Raw genomic sequence first — 19,881 nt, 5'->3', positions numbered from 1 at the left:
AAGTTCTGTTGTAGAGATAACAACGGTTGAACAACTGAGAAATCGCATTACGAAAGTCGCAAAACACAAATATACGCCGCGCCGCACGCACGAACCACAGTAATAATAGTGTTCCAAACACGGTTATGTTCATTAATACAACTTTGCATAGCTTTCAGAGGTGACCATGTAGAACATTTAATGTGAAGGTAATGCATGAAATTTAAAACTTTCTACTTAGTTATTTATTTATTATTATTTTTTCCCTTTTTTCGATTTTATTTTTTACTTTGCAAGTTTTTTTGTTTTTTTTTTTTTATAAATTTGGGATTGACAGCTCCCTAAAAGTTTATTTATATTTTAGTTATAAAATTGTTCGGATAACATATTTTTTATTTTAAAATACTCTCACAACTTTTCATTTTATCCATTTATTTACACATTATATATTTATATTTATATAATTTATATATATATATATATATATAGATGCCCACAACATAACATTTTCAAAGTTCTCTAATTCTATAGTGGTGTTTGTTTTTTTTTTTTGAAATGCGAATGTTTAAAATATTTATTACACTACGGCCAACTTATAGAAATAGTATATGTGCTTCTATTTTCCGTTCGAAATATAGTTAAAATCGCGTATGCGTGCGTTGTACCATTGTATATATATATTTTATTATAGCCGTTAGGTGCGCATACCTAACTTTGTTTAATGCCAATGATCGAATTTTGTTTATTATTATTTCACGGGGGTTGCATGGCAAAAATACATTGCCGTAACAGTGTAACACTATAATAATACGTACAAGCAAGCGTAAAACCAGCGCGTCTGTTTTATTGTGTTTACGAGTTTACCTCCATTTTAGTATAGGGTTTTTTGCGTGGTCGTATTTATATATATATACGGTATAAAAATGTGTTTACTTTGTTTGTTTGTAAGAGAATGCATAAAATATAAACCTTAAAAGATGACTGAATATTATGGACATTTCTTCTTTAATATTGAACTGAAAACATAGGTATGCATAGTTACACTATATAGAGATATAATATATATGTGTATGTATTAAAGAATAAAGTTCACGTTTTAATAAAAATTATAGGTAGGTAGGCAAATAGCTTACAAAGACGATGTGGTTAATATTGTGATTCATGATCGGTTTAATAATATGTTTTATACTCGCGATGAATGATTGAGAGTATTAAATAAATAAAATAAGTTGCGCGCGCGTATAATATGTAAAGGTCAACCGCGTGATACTATATCGCGATTTCAATGGATTCATTATGAGAATAATTTATACGGTACGTTTCTATAGCGATTTGAATTCGCTTTTATTCAACATATTGTTTATTCGGTCGAAACCAAATGACTAGCAGAATGATCATAAATAATTATTTCTAAGTGTTGAGGAACTAAATTTCTCTCCATGTATTATACAAGAACGCAGACGTCTATATACATAATATACAACACGCACAGGTATATAACTCGATTACAACATTACGGCATCGGTGTTACACGACAAATCGGTTAGCACGACCGAATTCATGACATTTATTCACGTGTATAGGTACACACCGTTGAAATTATTTCAATATTTTATTCGCATATACGATAGATATAAAATATGATCGCACGCGGTGAGATCAATGATTATTATTGATTTTCGACGGTTCCTCGGATAGTAATCGATAATAATCATTGCGGGCACCCGCTGCTGCATGCACCTTAATTCCATGTCGTTAAATAACCGTTACAGCTATACCGAATTAGCACACACAAATACCGAACGTCGTGTAATAATATTATATTGTTGTCATAAACGTTACGTCACATTGTCGTGTCGGCGCGTATACACTCGTGATACGATAATAATAATACATTCTCATAAAATATGAAAATACAATATTTCATGTTTGTTGTTAAACAGAAAACGCCCATCCGCCAGTTGGTTTACATGACATTTAAACAATATAATAATATTATTATATATGCATTACAAGAATACAACTATCCACGGCAATATATAATATGATAACGTAGATATATGTTTATAGTCTTACTTGTCGAGCTTAAAGTTTCGGCAGCCGACGCACTGCGTGGGACCTTTGCCGTAACATCCAAAAGCGTCGCACTCGGGGTCGCAATCGTGCAAAATCGTCTGTCCGTCGATCGGCCTTTCGGCGGGGGTGGTCTGCGAGTTCGAACGCGTGCTGGTGAGCGACGTGACTGACGTCTGCACATTTATAACATATAAAACAAACACACAAAACAATGCTCAACATTAGTTGTTATATATGTATATTACACGGCTGCAGATGTGTATAGTGTACTGCAATTTCAGAGAAATTTCACCGAAAATGTATCAAGAAAAAAAGAAAAACAATGGGTTTTTCATTAGGTAACGGAAGTTGGCGTATATTTCTGTTGTTTTTACGCACACAGAGATCAATTGCAATTGCAATAAAATGAAAATAAAAAAAGAAGGTCTTTGAGGAATCAAATGTCATTTAATCCACGCGATGATTCTTCGGATCGGCTTTTCGTCGCCGTCGGGGGGTCGTTAATACAAAAAATATTGATCCCGAGCTTAAGGAGAAGTGTGTTACGTCAGTGTTTTCAAAATGGGAACGTGGGTGCGGACGATGGCAGAGTAACTGCTGGGAATGAATGAGATAATTTGAGACGTTTGGAATTATTTCAACGTTCTACATGATAAAAGAGGTTAAGTGTATTGTGTGTATGTGTGGAGAAGGGGGAGGATATACTGGAATAACGAACGATCAGGATAAGTATAGACGAATATTCGTCAGGTTTAACCGTCGATACCTCGATTTTATCGTTTGACTTCGACACTTTTAAAGTGTTTTTTTTTTTTTTTTTAAAAGAATGTCGAAATGTGGAAATAAAGTTGAACATTTACCATATGTATTTACATTTTTTACGATATGTACGTCATACGTGTCATGCAATATCATTATTACTATTTATCAGCACTCGTATGTCACGAGAACGTATCGAGGGTGTTATATTATTAATTATTTTAGTATAATGCATTACCTACGCTATAGGAAATAATAAAATGTTTGTTTATAATACTTTAAATTATAACAACCTAGTTAATTTATTTCAGAACCGAGCGTATGTATCCACCAAACAAAAATATTCGAATAGAGTGATATGTATATAATACGAATTACTTCACTGTTTTAACATTTAAACATGTAGAACAGAATACACTGTATTTGAGTAAATTAAATCAAGTAGGCATGGAAAAAAATAATTTCTTCTTCCAGCAGAACCCCCTTTATGGTCTTATAAATTATCGATTGGGTTGATGAATAAATTCGTCACAAGAACCGCACAGTCCGTTTGTAAAGTCAATATAGGTCTGTATATTTACGTCACGGGTGTTTCATATTAAAAAGTATCTTTTTTAATAAATTGCACAAGAGAAAAATAACAAATTGAAACTTCCGATATTACTTATAAGTTTTTTTGGATTATAAGACTGTGTTATTTTAAAGCTCCGTTAACCGATGGTGCACATTTTGTATATTTTACCTTAAATTTGATAAACTGTTAAAACAAATATTTTATAAAAAGGCCACGCATGAGTGAGTATTACGTGTGTAGTGGTGAAATTTGTTTTTATCACAATATTGTTTATAGCTATCTATCATTTCCTGGGGATCGAGCGCCAGAGTAGGATGTATAAAGTCATCTGTATTATTTGCAGGTTCCACGAAGGAATAGACAGTTTCATACGCCAAATAGCCATTATTTGGAATTTAGAATTTATTGTAGGTATTTACATGATATATAATATGGGTAGGTATTTGGAAAATCCGAGGAATACTTTGTAGGTGTAAATATGTAAAATGCGCTGTATGACGAGTTTTCAGTATAATATACTGTAATGTAAATATGCTGTAAGTATTATCGACATAAACCTAATAATATAGTAGGTATACAAAATTAAGTTCGTTCATTAGCTGACGACAAATATATATGAATATTTTTTGTAACGTGACCGTAATGCGGAAATGTGCTCGATGTTACTGTATAATTTTGTTTGCGATACACTCGATTCCAGTATTCCAATGAGCACATCAATATTTTCAAAAATTAATAATAAAATAAAACGTTTCCGTATATTAATCAAGCGATTAATAGACGTTATATCCACTGACGGTTTAATGAAATATTTATTTTTGCACACGAATTTTTTGATTCTCATTTTGATTGTAATCGCTCTGATTAATGTTAAAATCCATTAGGAAAATCCGCGGTGGCAGTTAGAAATACCGAACAATTATTTTCGTTAAATCAGTGCAAATTACATTCTTACACTATTTTCGACTACCTACGATGGCACAAAATACACACCCTCATTCTGGTGTAAATCACAAGCTCCTCCTATTATACGATTCTCAACGAGAAATTTTTAGAATGTTTTTGAAATCGTGATCAAATATCGGAGATATCTCACCTCGATGTCACTGCCGGCGGCGAACACGTCGGGCAGGTTGCGGAAACCGGCCTGCGACAATATTTCGGCGATGCTCGAGTGGTATATGGACGGGGAGCCGGACACTTGTCCGTTGCCGTTGACGATGCCGCCGCCGAGCTGAGCGTACGGGAAACCGGCGGTGGAGGCCTTGGGCGGCTGGAGCAGCAGTTGCTGTTGCTGTTGCTGCGATATGGCGAACGGCGGTGACGGTTGCGAGTGTGGCGTCCGCAGTCGTATCGGGTTGGTGGCCGTCCCGTAGAATATCAGCTGCCACTTCTTGAGTATGCCGGGCTGGTTTACGTGACGGTTGCCGCCGTTGTGCACGGTCATCGTCCACGTGCCGTCCACCTTTTCGCCCCAGAAGTGCACGGACAGGAACGGCCAATCGTCGAAGTTGGAGCTGACCACGTCCCGCGGCCGTTCGAACAGTAGCGTGGACGTGGTGCCCAGTGGCGAGGTGAGGTCGATGCGCAGGTTGCCGCGCGGGAAGAACCGCAACGATATCTTGCACTGCACGTGCTCGGCGAATCGCACCTCGTTCAGGCTGCCCACGCACCCGCCAACCTCCATGGTAACTGTCATCGTGCTGCCCGGAGTCGGGTCGATTTGCCTGCAAACATTAATTAAAATATATAATACATGTATAGTGCATACGCATATGGTATATAGACAATACGATACTACGGTCATCGGATAAAGTATAAATTATGGTATAGTGCATTACAAATTGATAAAATGTACATTCAAATCTCAAATATTTAGTTATCATCTATTATATAATGTGACTGGCTGGTCCTCGTGAATTTACTCCTTCTTAAACTCAGTACTGCAGATTTTTAACACAGTCGTTTGGGTCGTTTTTTGATCAAATATAAAATGCGGGTCTAAAATTATACTCAATCACGTATAATAGTAATAACTATTTTATTTTCTGTAACAAAATGGCAACCCTATACAAACGAAATACTACAACCCTCCCCTGTGAGCCCCTCTTAAAAATGTAAAAATTGGAATTGCGGTGCACATTCTTGGGTTTATATAGCTTATTTATCTATATTCTATACGACTGTGGATTGCCTACGCATACACAGACAAACATTGTTTTTTTTATAGATTTACTACAATATTGTCTACTACCCGATGTTACATTTTAATAATATGTATATAAAACATATCTGTTGAATACAGTTTTAGTGCTTAACAATATTTTTACAGTCACAATTATTGTACGTATACCTATTTAGAGAACACCACAAGCGATAAAAAAATTTTGTTTAAACGAATCGAATCGATTTTATTCAATTTGAAATGCATAAAATAACCTAAATAACCCTATACCCGGTATAACATCTATAAACCACAAGTCGGTAGGACACCAAAGGGGTTCTATAAAGGATTCATTTTTTTTTTTTTTTAAAGGATCAGTCGACTTTAAATAGTAACTCTGTTAAAGAGCTTCGTTGAATTTGATTCTGGGTGATGACTGTAGATGACTGGAAGTAAATTAATGTGAATAAATATTATTAAATTGTAGGCCAGTGGTTCTTAGACCTTTTGTGTTGCGCACAGTCCTGTTCAAATATACGTTTGGAAGCTGCCGGAGTTTATTAATTAATAATAAATTACGATTAAAATATTTGGTTTGACAGGGTATATAAAGGCAAGGTAGAATAACAAAAGCCCGTAAGCAAATACAACTCAAACATTAAAATTAAAAAACGAACTGAACATAAATATTGGGTATAACACCATATGATATGCGTACATATAGCTGTTATACCGTTAGTATATGACAAAATATTTTTCAAACAATTCTTTTAAGAATTTTTTATATAGACGATAGATGTAATTCACGCATATTATATTAATTACCAAATTAATTTCAATAAATGAAATATTCAACGATAGACTTATGAAAGAAAATTACATATTTTACTGAAGAATTTAAATTCTTGAAACACCGATCTTGAGGTTGAGAAAATCTTTGAACACTATAATTTGAAAATAACTGAATTATAACTATCAGAAAGATAAAAAAAATATACTAAATTAAAAATGATATTAAATTGTTGTACACTTGTATATATGGCTGGACAAATTTCGAATATATATAACTTGACGGGAATTCATGATATGCCAGGGAAAGATTGAATGTTAAGAATATCTACAATTTCATGAGAAATAACTAAGTACTATATATTAACACCATTGTGTTAATTCATGACGTATTTATTTCAATCAGATATTTAATTGGTTTTTAATGACGTGTTTTGTAGTAGAATATTGTATCCAGTTGGTACTTTGGCGGTCTCGAAAGTAAATTTTTAGGAAATTGGATATTTAAATAAAAAATAACGCTTTTAGTTATTTTATACTTTTATAGTGATTCAAAAAATATTATTCGTAGGAACTTTTTGTAGTCCATAAGTTATTATGTATATTAATATTTATTATACAAAATACAATTTTCAAAATATTTAGATTCATTTTAAACTACTATTACACCTATTATTACACCACAATTTTATTCACATCATTCTAGTTAGTAATATTATAACACACACATATACACACACGCGTGCGCGCACACACACACACACACACACACACACACACACACACACACACACACACACACACATACACGCGCGCGCGCACATAGATTCCTATTGAATTTTGTTAAGCTTTTGTCAAAATATGCAACAATGGTATTGTACATTTGTATTCCATTAAAAAAGAATTGTATATGTATCGTGATATGTGTATAGCCTTTAGATGTGATGATAAAATATTAAGTTAAAACGTGACAAAAATTTGAAATCAATTGATAACTGGTAAATATTAATATTTAAATGACGCTTATCACAGCAGTTATACCACAATACCATAGAATAATAATAGTTATTCAGTGGGTACAAGTAGTCATAGTGTTGTAGATTCATTCTATCATAAAAATTAAATACATCATACCCAAGGCCCAATACATTCTTTGAATAGAATTTCTTACTTATCAACTTAAACATCCGGTTGAAGAATAATAATAGTTAAATTATATAATTGTATTGGTATGGTTCACATTTATTTGAGTTACTGACTAATATTTATTTCGGCATGAATGCCGTTATTCTATTACAATAAAATATATTTTTTTAAACATAATTTTTTTAACTTATAATTGGTATTTAAGTAATTAAATTATGTATTTATTATATTAGAAAAAAATAACATCAAAATATACGTTTTAATTTTTTATGTTTCCATGAACGATTTCGTCATTTCAGTAACCCTATGAAAATGTCCCATTTATAAAACGCTATTTTTAATGTTTTCAAATAGAATTCTACACCGAGCAGATATCAAGCTCAAATGCGCCTTTTCGTATCGACTGTTGATATTGCGGCATCCCCAAGTTCATTATGTTACTTAACATACGCACGTCAACAACCATGATATTATAAATCGTCTTAAAGTTTCGTATAGAAAATAAAACAATTTAGGTACTTATATCCTCTTACAGCAGGTTTACGCACGGTCGGTCGATTATAATTTATATGGATAATATAACATATAATAATTATATATTGCACGTAAGCACCTCCACAAAGTTCGTATTATGTATAATAAATATTATACTTAATATGTGTACCGTTCGGTCACGGACGAGATGCTGACGTTAAATTATACATCATCGGGGTTCCTCGGGGAAATAAACACTTTTTTTTCTTTTATCGTACGTTCTGAGAACAAGTCGGTCTCCTCGATTTTATTTATATTTTGTTTTTTAGCGACTACGAGCGCACGTTTCACACACACACACACACACACGCGCGCGCGCGCGCAAGCGCAAGCGCGTATAGCTAATATAATACACCCTTTATATATATATATATACATAATTTATATAAATATTATTATGAACACACACGCCCATCGCTATCGTTTATGTTTCTTATCGTCGCGGTGGTGCGTATAGTATATCTACATAGTTGTATAATGCATGTATAATATTATATAGGTTAAGTACTACGATATTGCGTCGAACCAAATAACAACAAAACGACAAGGTAAAAAAATATAAAAAACAATATTGGGTATACCCACCTTTCTTCGGCGATCTCTTGGGACTTGCATATGTGTTGTGGTGGCACCGTCGTCCACTGTTCGGCCAATGACACCATACCGCCCGCGTCCATCAGACCGTACCCGAATTTGTGACTCACTATAAAAATAAGCAAAAACAAAAACGATATAATACAAATAATATATGTCTACTATTACGGACAATACATAATATACACGAGTATATTTACGTCATACATTTATTTTACGCGAGCAGGTACCTATATACCTATAAGTATATATGTCTCATTAATGTATAATGTATGCGACGCACATGTCCAACATGTTACGAACAGGCTTAGGGTTAATTGCATTCGATTCGGTTCGCGGTTTGCGGATCCTGTGAAACGTCACAGCAGCCAAATAGAATTTATTTTTTATTTTACGTTTGTGGGTTTTTGAACGGCCGTAAAATCATGGTGATGGACACGAACTGTTTGAATATAAAATATGCGGTTTTTTTCATTTTTTTTTTTTTTTAACGAGTAATTGAAACGTATACGAGCAGCAATCGGTTTCAATATTTTTATATTGTTTTCTATCGGATAAAAAAAAATTTTTCAGTAATATTGGTACTATTATTATTATTATTATTATTATATCTGTTGGAATGTTATGTGTCCAATGCCTTATTGTATACGGTCGCAGTGTTACTACGTGTGAACGACATCATTAGAGTTCGAACAATCTGTACAAACACTACAACAAACACTTCGCGGAAACGAGCAAATTAATGATCCATCTCAAAATCAATTATGAGGTTGAAATAAATATAGGAAATTGGAAAAGTAGACGTGCTGTCTTAAACAAATACGCATTTGTTCATAAAACTGTAAATTATATTGACTCAGAAACTGTAACCCACATACAAAAATTAAATGTCTCTGACGAATAGTGCAATAGACACATACACACATACATACATTATATATATACATATACATATATGCTACTTGATAATAGAGTAAACGAATAGCATTTACCTACTACCCTTACCAGAGAGACAATTTAAAAAAAAAATAGAGATTTTTATCTATATCCGTGGATATTATTCTCTATGACTATAATATAGTTTCGTTGAAGAAAACTGGGTCATAAGATTTTATTTATACTTTCTCGATATAAGATACACTATTGACCGCGTTTTAGTTTTTCCGAGAAATTAATCGACTGGTATATAAAAACTTTAATCTGTGAATTCAGAATTACTCATATACTAAATACAATTATTCTTACAAGACGGTATAAATAATTCATCAGAACACACATGCGGATAGAAAATACAGATTATGTTAAAGTGGAAACAAATCGTAGGCGGAACTATATACTATTTAAATATTTGTAGTACATAACATATTATATTAATTGAAATTTAATTAATAATCAAACAAATAAATTATTAATTGATTTTAATGTTAGGAAAATATTAAATTTCTATGATTATACATATGTATTTATTTATTCATGAAATAGCAATCAAATATATAATTTAAACATGAGAACTTAGGTATTTCATCTCTATTATAACAATATTGTATAAACAGTTAAAAATATATTAATCTAAAGTCAATAATCGATCATGACTATTGACTTTTTTAATTCTGTTTTAGGATCTATGTCCTTATTACTTATATGCCATGAAATTAATGTAGACTTTTTAATATTTTTTAAATGCAGTATAATGTCTAGAAATTATTTTTGTCAAAGAATAATTGTTGACGAGATATTGATGCACACATAATACGCATTATACATTTTATGTGCGCTGTAAATAACATCACAATAGCGAAGGATAGGGTTAAATTAATAAAATGAAAGTATAAAAGGTAATTGGTTGACCTATATGTTTAGGTACACAGCTATACGAGTTTAGTTGTACTTCAATGTGCAGTTGTTTGTTTTTAATTAATTTGAAATGTTTATTTATGTAGATATTTCGCAGCAAAATAGATGTATTTTGATATAGAATATTACTTTTTTTGAATCTTTAATTTACGAACAGTAGGGATTTAAAAAAAGAGATTTGAGCTATGAAATATGTCATATTGGACATGCATGAATTAACACGTCACAAAAATTGACTATAATTTACAGTAGTTCAGTAATTTCATATTTAGTATAAATAAATAACCTATGTAGCCATGTAGGTATTTCAGTATTTGTTATCTATAAATAGGTGAAATGATCAAAGTAAGTCGATTATTAGGACTGATGAGTGATGAATATAATTATTTACAGCTGGTCAATGATGTTTATAGATTACAATTTTTTAATAATTTTAATTGACAATATTTTTAAAATAATTATAAAGTTATTACACGTAATAATGGTTAAAATTATTATTTAGATAAGTAATAGAATTGCTATGTTATTTTTATTAGTAACTAGTTCAAAATAAAGTCTCAAATGCAATTGCATGGTTAATCTATAAATACATTTATACGAGTTTATGCAATTATGGATATGTTATAAACTTTTAAAAATATAAGATATTTAACCCCTAAAAAACATTAAGTAATTGAAAAAATTAAAAAGAATTTATTCACATTCTTATTAACGCTTATTAGTTCTTAAAAATCAAAGAACCTATGATTAATGATGGTATGATTCACCAAAATAACTAAATATTTACCTATTATACAAAATCATAAAAAAAATAAAGTACTGAAGTAAATTATATATAATAACTAAACGAGAGTTGATAATTGTTAATAAAAATATAGGATTTATGATAGTGATTAAACTGCGAAATGATTAAGCTTTTAATAATTACTTCAAATATGTTTGAAACATTTTTACTTAATTTTTTTAATTTTTGACCTACATTTCAATTTTCAAGCTAATAACATTGATTAAATATACGAGTGTTGAAATGTTCATAATTGAATAAAAAGTTTGAATATTTTGTTTTTGAAACTGCAGCTTTGTGGCTTTACTCAAGTAATTCATCAAAAGCGACATAATTATTTTATGCGTTAACATTTAGCTGTTGCCAAAAATCTATAATTATATTTATAGATAATTACCAAAGCTATCAAATACAAAAATTTAGTGTCAGAATATAAATGAAATAAATATAATATATTATATAGAATATGTGAGTGTGTATGATAATTCATTAAATGCAATTGGGCAAATGCCAAATTAAATGTTACTAAATTAAACATAATACAATCAACGATTTGAAAACAAATAAAATACAATAAAATCACAGTTTTTAAAACATTTTTGTTTTGAAAATAAACTTAAGCTGCAATAAAATTGTTATCGAAAAAAGAAAATGCTTTTAGTAGAGCATACGACGATATACATGACGTCATGCTTAAATTAATACATATAAATCCTTTTAGTTCATTGGATTAACTAAATAATGTATACTAATGGTATAAAAGTCATAGAAAAATGTAATTGTTTCAAATTGTTTTTTTTGTTTGGAAAACGAGATGGTTGGCGTAATTGTTTGTTTACGCCGTAGATATGTAGAGCGTTAAATTGTTCAGGCAAAATTAATAACCAGAAAAAATAATAATAATAATAATAAATAATACTACTAATAAATCGGTTTTTGAAGATATATTGGAAATCTGAAAAAATATATATATTTTTTAGCCTATCAACAAAAAGGGCGTTGGCTATATTACCCAAACCGAAGAAATATTATTTCGAAAACAGAATTCTCTTCGATGAGTTTATTGTGCACTGTCGGATAGTCACGTACACATGCCACGGGAGGCCGCCAACGACCAGTGGTCAAGCACAGAGTATAACTTCCACCATTCCTCCTATTGACTACTAGAGTCGGTAATGGGGTATGGATATTTCACGATCTAGCCCTCCTCCCATCAACACAAAAATATATTAAACATTTATAGCATAAGTGTGCGTGTTTGTGTATGCTACATAGTATATAGTATATATATATCTCAGCGTATATACTATTATATGCTATATTCACTACCATACTACTGAAGTTTAGCTCACCTTTACGACCCACTCCGTTGGATATCCAACCTCCTTCTCGTTCCAGAGGTGCCGATTTAGACGTGAGCACCACTATGTATTGCATATCACGCCATGTCAATGCAGGGTTCGCTTCGAGTGTCAGTGCGCAAAGTCCAGCAGCCAGTGGAGCAGAAGCCGATGTTCCTAAAAATGAACCATTGAAAAATTTGAATTTTATTTGTGAAGGTATAGTAGTTTTATATGATATTCCATTTATGTGAATGTGTGTTATACCATTATTGTAAATTAATAAAATAATATTAAACCGACTAAATGCAAATGTAGGAATCAGAAAAATTATTAAAAAAAAAAAAAAAATAGAAAGTTTAAACTATTTAAAAAAAAATCAATCTAAGTAACTATAACTATATTTTGCCATTTAGATGCAATAATGAGAATAAATAATTTGTGTAATTCGTACATAATCTTTTACGCCTATGTACGAGGCAGTGACGCCCAAAATTACAAACACAATTGATTCACGAACAATTTTATTAATATGATACAAACTCAAAACAATGATTAAAATGTGGTTTTTTAAATAACATACAGCTGTGTTGGAATATAAACAGGAGTTTAATCTAAAACTATGTACAAAAGTTTGTCAATGCTCCAGGGACGACAACCTGTAGATGTGTTATACAACTTTATACAAGGACAAGTTAAATATGTAAACTGAGTAAACAATAAAAAAAATATGTGTACTTGTATGTATAAAAAAATAATAATACAAATTAACGCAAGTCATTTTCCCAATTTAATTTCTTCAAATTAAATATAAGCAATCCTAAATACAGCAATCGCAGTGAGTTGCGCTAAACAATTTTGGTCATGTCCCAGTACATATTAATAATAATATTGTTAATATTACTGCAATGTGATCTGTGAAATGTACATTCGATATAAACTTCAAACGCTGTATAATATTTAGTGATAGTATCGACTACGTTTCATTTAAAATCAAATTTACCAGTATGTTCTACGGTGCAAATGTGATCGGGTCGTAATTTGGCATCCATGTCCACGGTGGCTACGCTTTTATCGTGTCCCGGAGTTCCAGAGCTATACGTGGTCGCCAGGGTAGATGAACATTCTTCAAGGTACCAGGGTTTGTAACTAAAACATAAAATACATACATATATAATGGTAAAAATGCAGTCAGCTCGGACGCTCGGTTCTTATAAACACATTACAAATGCATGTACGTGACGAGATGCTACTCTTTTAGTTTGTGATTTGTCTAACCCCAAGATGGTAGGGATACTAGAAGGAATCGCCTCAAAATTGCAGGTTATATAAAACGTTAAGAAAACTAGGGCACTTTGCTCAGTTGTATATTAAAAATGTCGAGCGTACTTCATCATATAGTTGGTTATTGGTACGTTAAATATAAATTTAACTATAACCATTGTTATAAAAAAAAATAATGATAATAATTTCGAGAAAAGGAGACGTGTAAATCAGGATTAATTTCTAAGGATTATTTATCTAATATTATAATTTATAATCAAGTTTTTCGATTGAAAACAAAAATTTAAATCAACATGAAACAAAAATCTCTGTTAAGTCTAAAATTTAAAATAAAAATTAATTTCATATTTTGATTAAACATTTTTAAATTTGTATGGTTACTTTTTTAAAATTACAACAAGAAAATAGAATTAATTTTGTAAAAACTGTTTTTCCATAAATATTCCATTTTCCACTGTTTGTTAATTATTGAGAATTCCTCATTTTTTATACCCACGGTATCAATTAGACTAAATTGAATGCCAGAATTTACCCTTAATGTCGAAGATTGAAGTACATTTTTTGCTACTAAACCATGATAATAGAAAAGTATTAACATAATTTTAAAATAATAATACATTCTTTACTCCGCTTAGAATTTAAAACTAATAATTACAATCGATAGAAATAAATTTATTTTGAAATTACTTGTTTATGCAAATTTTAATATATTGTAAAAAATAATCGATTGATGATATATAATAAATATACTTCTTTTTCAAAATTGACAACTAAAAATGACTAATACTTAATCGATTCCGAACATAATAGATACGAAATAATTTCCAATGTAGAAATTAAACTCCGAGAAGATGAAAAGCTTAAAATAAGTAGTACTAGAATAGATGACACAATATATTTAACATTATAACAGTAAATTACAAAATTATTATAAAACAGGAAATGTTATTAATTTTGATATTAAAATGTTTTAGGATGAAACACTGACTTTATATAATTATTTGAATAACAATAACATACATTATCTGTATATGCAGTTTCATTACTATAGTACACCATTAATATAAACTATTGATGATTTTTGATTTGTTATATAAATATATAAGTTATAGTGGTGGTTCGATTTATATAAGTCGTTATACTAGTAATACTTGAAATATATTATTAATATTATAATATTAAACATAGTTAATGGACAAAACAAATATTGCAAATATTTTTTTATTCTTTAAATTATTATTTTTTATTGTATTAATTATGAATGAACACCGATAACACATTACACATAAATATAGAATCTATATATTTTTGATATATTTTTTTTTTAAAGTTTAAACAGATTTACAGTTTTGAGTTTTAACTCTCTAACAATACATTATTTTGAAATTAATAGCAAGATGTAATCTCCTGATCCAGGTATACTAAATTCAGATGCGCCATTAATAGACATGGCTAAGTTGATGGTGTTGTACATAAATGTATAACTGATGAGATAATCATTTACTAAAGACGATTATTTATTAATTGCATTCTATATTATAAAGCCTGAGAGATTGAGAAACAATGATAGAATAATGCCATTATAATGTTATTCTGATTTTTATACTTGATAATATTTTAATTTTAAATGATCATGAATTTGTGTACAGCAGTTTAAAAAATTATGCAACCTAAATTAGGTAATAATTATTATAAAATTATAATCCAAGAAAGACTAAACAATACATTTTAGTTACATTATTTGATTTGCAATAATGAGTAATGGATTGTTAAGAAAAAACAACCAATAAGTACGTATATTTCAAATAAAATAACAAAATAAGCGGTAATTATCAAAGGTTTTTAGTTTTTACTAACATTTACCAAATTTGGGCGCTTTTTTCATAAGATAAAATAAAACTTTTTTATTAGATGATAATTAATTCGATACACAGTTCACTTAAATCTTTTTGGATTTTTTTGCCATATAATATTTATTAAAATATATATACATATATTTGATCACTTATAAGGATAAGAGTATGGAAACATTACTTGAGTGTTGAAAGAAAAAAGAAATAAAAACACATTGTAATATCAACAACTTTTTTTCTCAAAACTTAAGAATAATATGTTATAGTTTTTATTTTTACGTCAGTGTTTTTTTTTAATTTAAAACGATTCACTTAAGGGGCATTTACTAAAAAAAGGTTAAGTATTAAATTACAAGTCACGGAGTTAAAAGCAACAAAAAGATAATGTTACAGCAAAATACTAATAACGTTTATATATATATATATATATATATATACACACATAATCCAATTTAAGTAAAACAAAGGCATATTAAAATCAACAATCCACCATCATCTGATGCGTTCGATGAGGACCGTTTTCTATTAATTTAAATATTGAGGATATTACAAGTGCGTTTATCACAAAACGATCTCATTATGCACTCGACAGAGGGTGTTTTTCTCAGATCTTTATGCTTGATTTTTGTTTTGATGTTCAATTATAACATTTGATCTTATTAAACTGATGTTTACATAATAAGAAGGTATTCTCAGTAGAACTTTTATTTGAATTATATTTTAAATATTTTTTTGTTTGTTTTAAAAATTATCAATCCATCAGTGTTGGACTGTTGCATAGGTTTTTATTTATTTTTTTATGATATTTAGTTGATTGTATTTAAATCGTATACTTCTTTATGGTAACGCCACCATCGGTGAATACTGAACACCATTTTTTCTGTCCCGGTATACAGTTTATATATCAATCTAATAATAAAAATAAAATGTTTACTCGTAAAACTCCAACGCTTTTAGCTTAAAACAATTTCGTTTCTTGTTCTACCTATTCCATTGACGTATACCCACGTATACACATAAAAACCTAAGCATCTTACTTCAATCACTCCAATCATTCTCTATAGCAACATAATATTATGTTATAACGTGGAATTGACGAATAGAACAATCCGGCAGACACGGTCGTCGTGGTAAGATACAGGACGGCCGCGGCGAGTCAATCAGTGATTGGTTGGTTAAAAAAAAAGCTAGCTCAGGACTGATTTAGTTATGTAAAAATATGAGTTCACCCCGCCAAAGCATCTCGTGGACCTATATTGAAAATATTTTATTGTTGGAAAATCGATATGGTTTAATGTATGCCAAAAAAATAAATCAAATAGGCTCTAAATTTCCATCAATAGAATTTATTGTCATAAAAATAGTTACATTTAAATATATATATATGCTTTATTCAAATGTTTTAGTCACGAAAACGGTAGTTTATGTTTCAAAAAGGGTAAAAGATATTCCTAATCATTACAAATTTAAATTTTTAAATTTTTCATCTTATGAATGGACTTTAAAGAATATTGACTGGTGATATTTAGTTCAAAGATTCGCAAAAGACATAACATGAAAAACTATTATGATTAAAAATTAACAATAATATTTACAAGACACTATACAATTTTAATTGGGATTTTTATGGATAATATTTAGACAGTATATCTATCGTATAATATAAAAATTATAATATAGACCGGTAGGTAAATTTTACAATGTATAAAATTATGTAGGTATATATATATACTTTTTTATACACAGTCCACAAAAAAAAAAAACAAATTACAATTTGATAAAAGTATATACTATTTATTTAAAAAATCCAGGCAAGTATAGAAGTATCAGTATAGTATCAGTTAAAGATGATAACTTTAGTTTTCTTAGTAAATATATAAGTGGTAATTTGTACATATACCTATACAAAGTTTTTAATTGGACTTATATAATTGATTGCATTGTGTATAAGATATAAGATAAGAACATACTTTATTCAAGTTATAATTTTATTATACTTAAATTATAAGCCGTATTTATCGCTAAAATATTGTTTAAGTTTTACATATTTTAACAATCAATCCGCGAACGGTGTGCGAAGGAAAGAGGGAGACGAAAACAAGTTTACGCTTGAGGACGTCGATTTGCTTGAGCGCGGCTCAGTCGAGGCGATTTTTAACGTCAGATGATTTTTGAAGGTCAATTATATATACGCATTACCTAAGCCGCTCATATGCAGTATGACGTAATATGTGGACTTAAAGTTTGTCCCGCGATCTCTGCAGCAAGACGGTGTGGTCACGGAGTAATAATATATTCCGGACAAACTTGAAATGAATCGATCGGGACGCGCCAAAATAGTGACAGATTATATATTTTATGTATAATACATGTACGTTATGTATGTATAATACACGCGTGTACCTATACGTACGAAACGGTATATACTACATGGTCCGAAACCTTTCACGAGTATAATATCCTCACGACGAGTTTTGCAGTGGCTCAAGGACTGAAAAGCCTCAGGCTTTCGCGGGGAAACTCCGGACGGACGTGACACTTCGAATGTATACATATGAGTATATATATATTATTATATATACGTGCATGTAGCCGGCTCGAAGTTTGCGTTTTCCCGACGGTTTCTGACCCCCCGCAGGGTTTCCGACAATAAAAGAAGATTTTCGTCGACGACGACGACGACACGCTGCGTCGGTCGTACGCACACACTACATCACGCTATATATGTATATATATTTACAGTTCCCCGTCCATCGTCTTGCCAACACCCAACCACCCCTTCACACACGTCATCACGACTGTTGGTCGCCGTTTCGAGCGGACCGCCTGACATCACGCCTCCGCGTGCTACACGGAAATCGCCATCGGCTAGGACTTTGAGAGGTTATTGGTTGTCCGACGGGTAAACACGCCGACGTCGCCGATCATGACGATGCGCAGTTAATAATGAAATGCAGTTATCGATATATCGTAGACGAGTTTGTCGTACGTATATGCTAGTTGGTTTCAGTTTTTAATTTGTTTTTCAACGTGCTACCGAGCCCAACGAATACCTATTTTAGTAAAATGTAAATATGTACATACGTTTAGATTTAATCCCGACGCACTTAACATAGTCGCTTTAAAAAATGAAACAATCGATCTCATCATTCAAGACATTCACTGGGTCCAGAAATCCGACGGATACACAATAATAAAATGTTTTCAGTTTTGATATATCTGTATACGAAAATTATAATAGCAATATATTAATATTTGGTATTTTGCACGACTAATTTACACGGAGAAATCAGCCGGGTTATGTTCTTAACCAGCGGACATAACGGGATTACTTAATTTCTTAGAAGGTTTAACGTTTTTAATTGCAGAGTTCGCACAGAAGTAACATTTTAGAATATTACATTATTCATAATATATAAGCTGATGAAATCGTTTGCACTTAAAACAATTAGATAATAAGTTAAAATAAAGTTACTAAGAATTATACTTGTTTGTTCAATGTTACTTACAGTTGCCTTAACCTTACACAATTCTATATTTCTAAGTATTACTATAATAATGTATTATGAACAACTCTAACAGAGTGACAGAATGATTTAATACATCAGTTTCCCCATATTGTTTATTTTTATACTTGTGAAATTTCACGTATGTAATATTTTTATCCTTTTTCTTCCGATTTTTCAGTTCACTGCGCGAAATATTAAAAACAAAAAAAAAAAACATTAATTTTTCATTTCGAACAGACAGTTCCATTAAAAATAAGATAATGTCTTCTATTTTTAATCACAGATCAATAGATCCTAATAAAAGAATATTTTTTTGAAGTAACAACATAATTATTAGTAAAATAACTATATCGCTGCTTTCAAAACATAAGTTATTAATTATTATAATAATATACTGAATGATAATTACATGAATGATAATTTGTTTTAATTCAATAAATATATTTATTACAATTTGCTATATCTATGTTGTTCACTTAATGATTGGATGATCAGTTCATATGTTTTCAATCATAAAGATTATTATACAAAATATAATTTAAAATATAAATTAAATAAATATAATGGATTTTATTATTTTCGATTAACTGTTTTTGTTTTTTTTCCTTAGTCTTTATTCCGTATTGACAACTTGGATATTAT

General features: G+C 30.4%; 1 protein-coding gene across 2 annotated transcripts in view; it reads right to left on the bottom strand.

Annotated features, from left to right (window-relative positions):
* The window catches only part of LOC113550595 (furin-like protease 2), a 126,145-nt gene that overhangs the window by 8,714 nt on the left and 97,550 nt on the right, over positions 1 to 19,881 (bottom strand). For both annotated transcript variants that reach the window (XM_026952529.1, XM_026952530.1), the window contains exons 9-13: positions 13,597 to 13,742; positions 12,606 to 12,770; positions 8,607 to 8,724; positions 4,485 to 5,115; positions 2,056 to 2,228 (exon numbers count right to left, since the gene is read on the bottom strand). In XM_026952529.1, coding sequence (XP_026808330.1) covers positions 2,056 to 2,228; positions 4,485 to 5,115; positions 8,607 to 8,724; positions 12,606 to 12,770; positions 13,597 to 13,742 — 1,233 coding nt within the window. The remainder of the gene's footprint in view (positions 1 to 2,055; positions 2,229 to 4,484; positions 5,116 to 8,606; positions 8,725 to 12,605; positions 12,771 to 13,596; positions 13,743 to 19,881) is intronic.

This window comes from Rhopalosiphum maidis, chromosome 4 (genome assembly GCF_003676215.2).
Source record: "Rhopalosiphum maidis isolate BTI-1 chromosome 4, ASM367621v3, whole genome shotgun sequence".
NCBI lineage: Eukaryota > Metazoa > Arthropoda > Insecta > Hemiptera > Aphididae > Rhopalosiphum > Rhopalosiphum maidis.
Note: the sequence above shows the minus strand (reverse complement) of the source record. Positions and strands in the feature narration are given on the sequence as shown.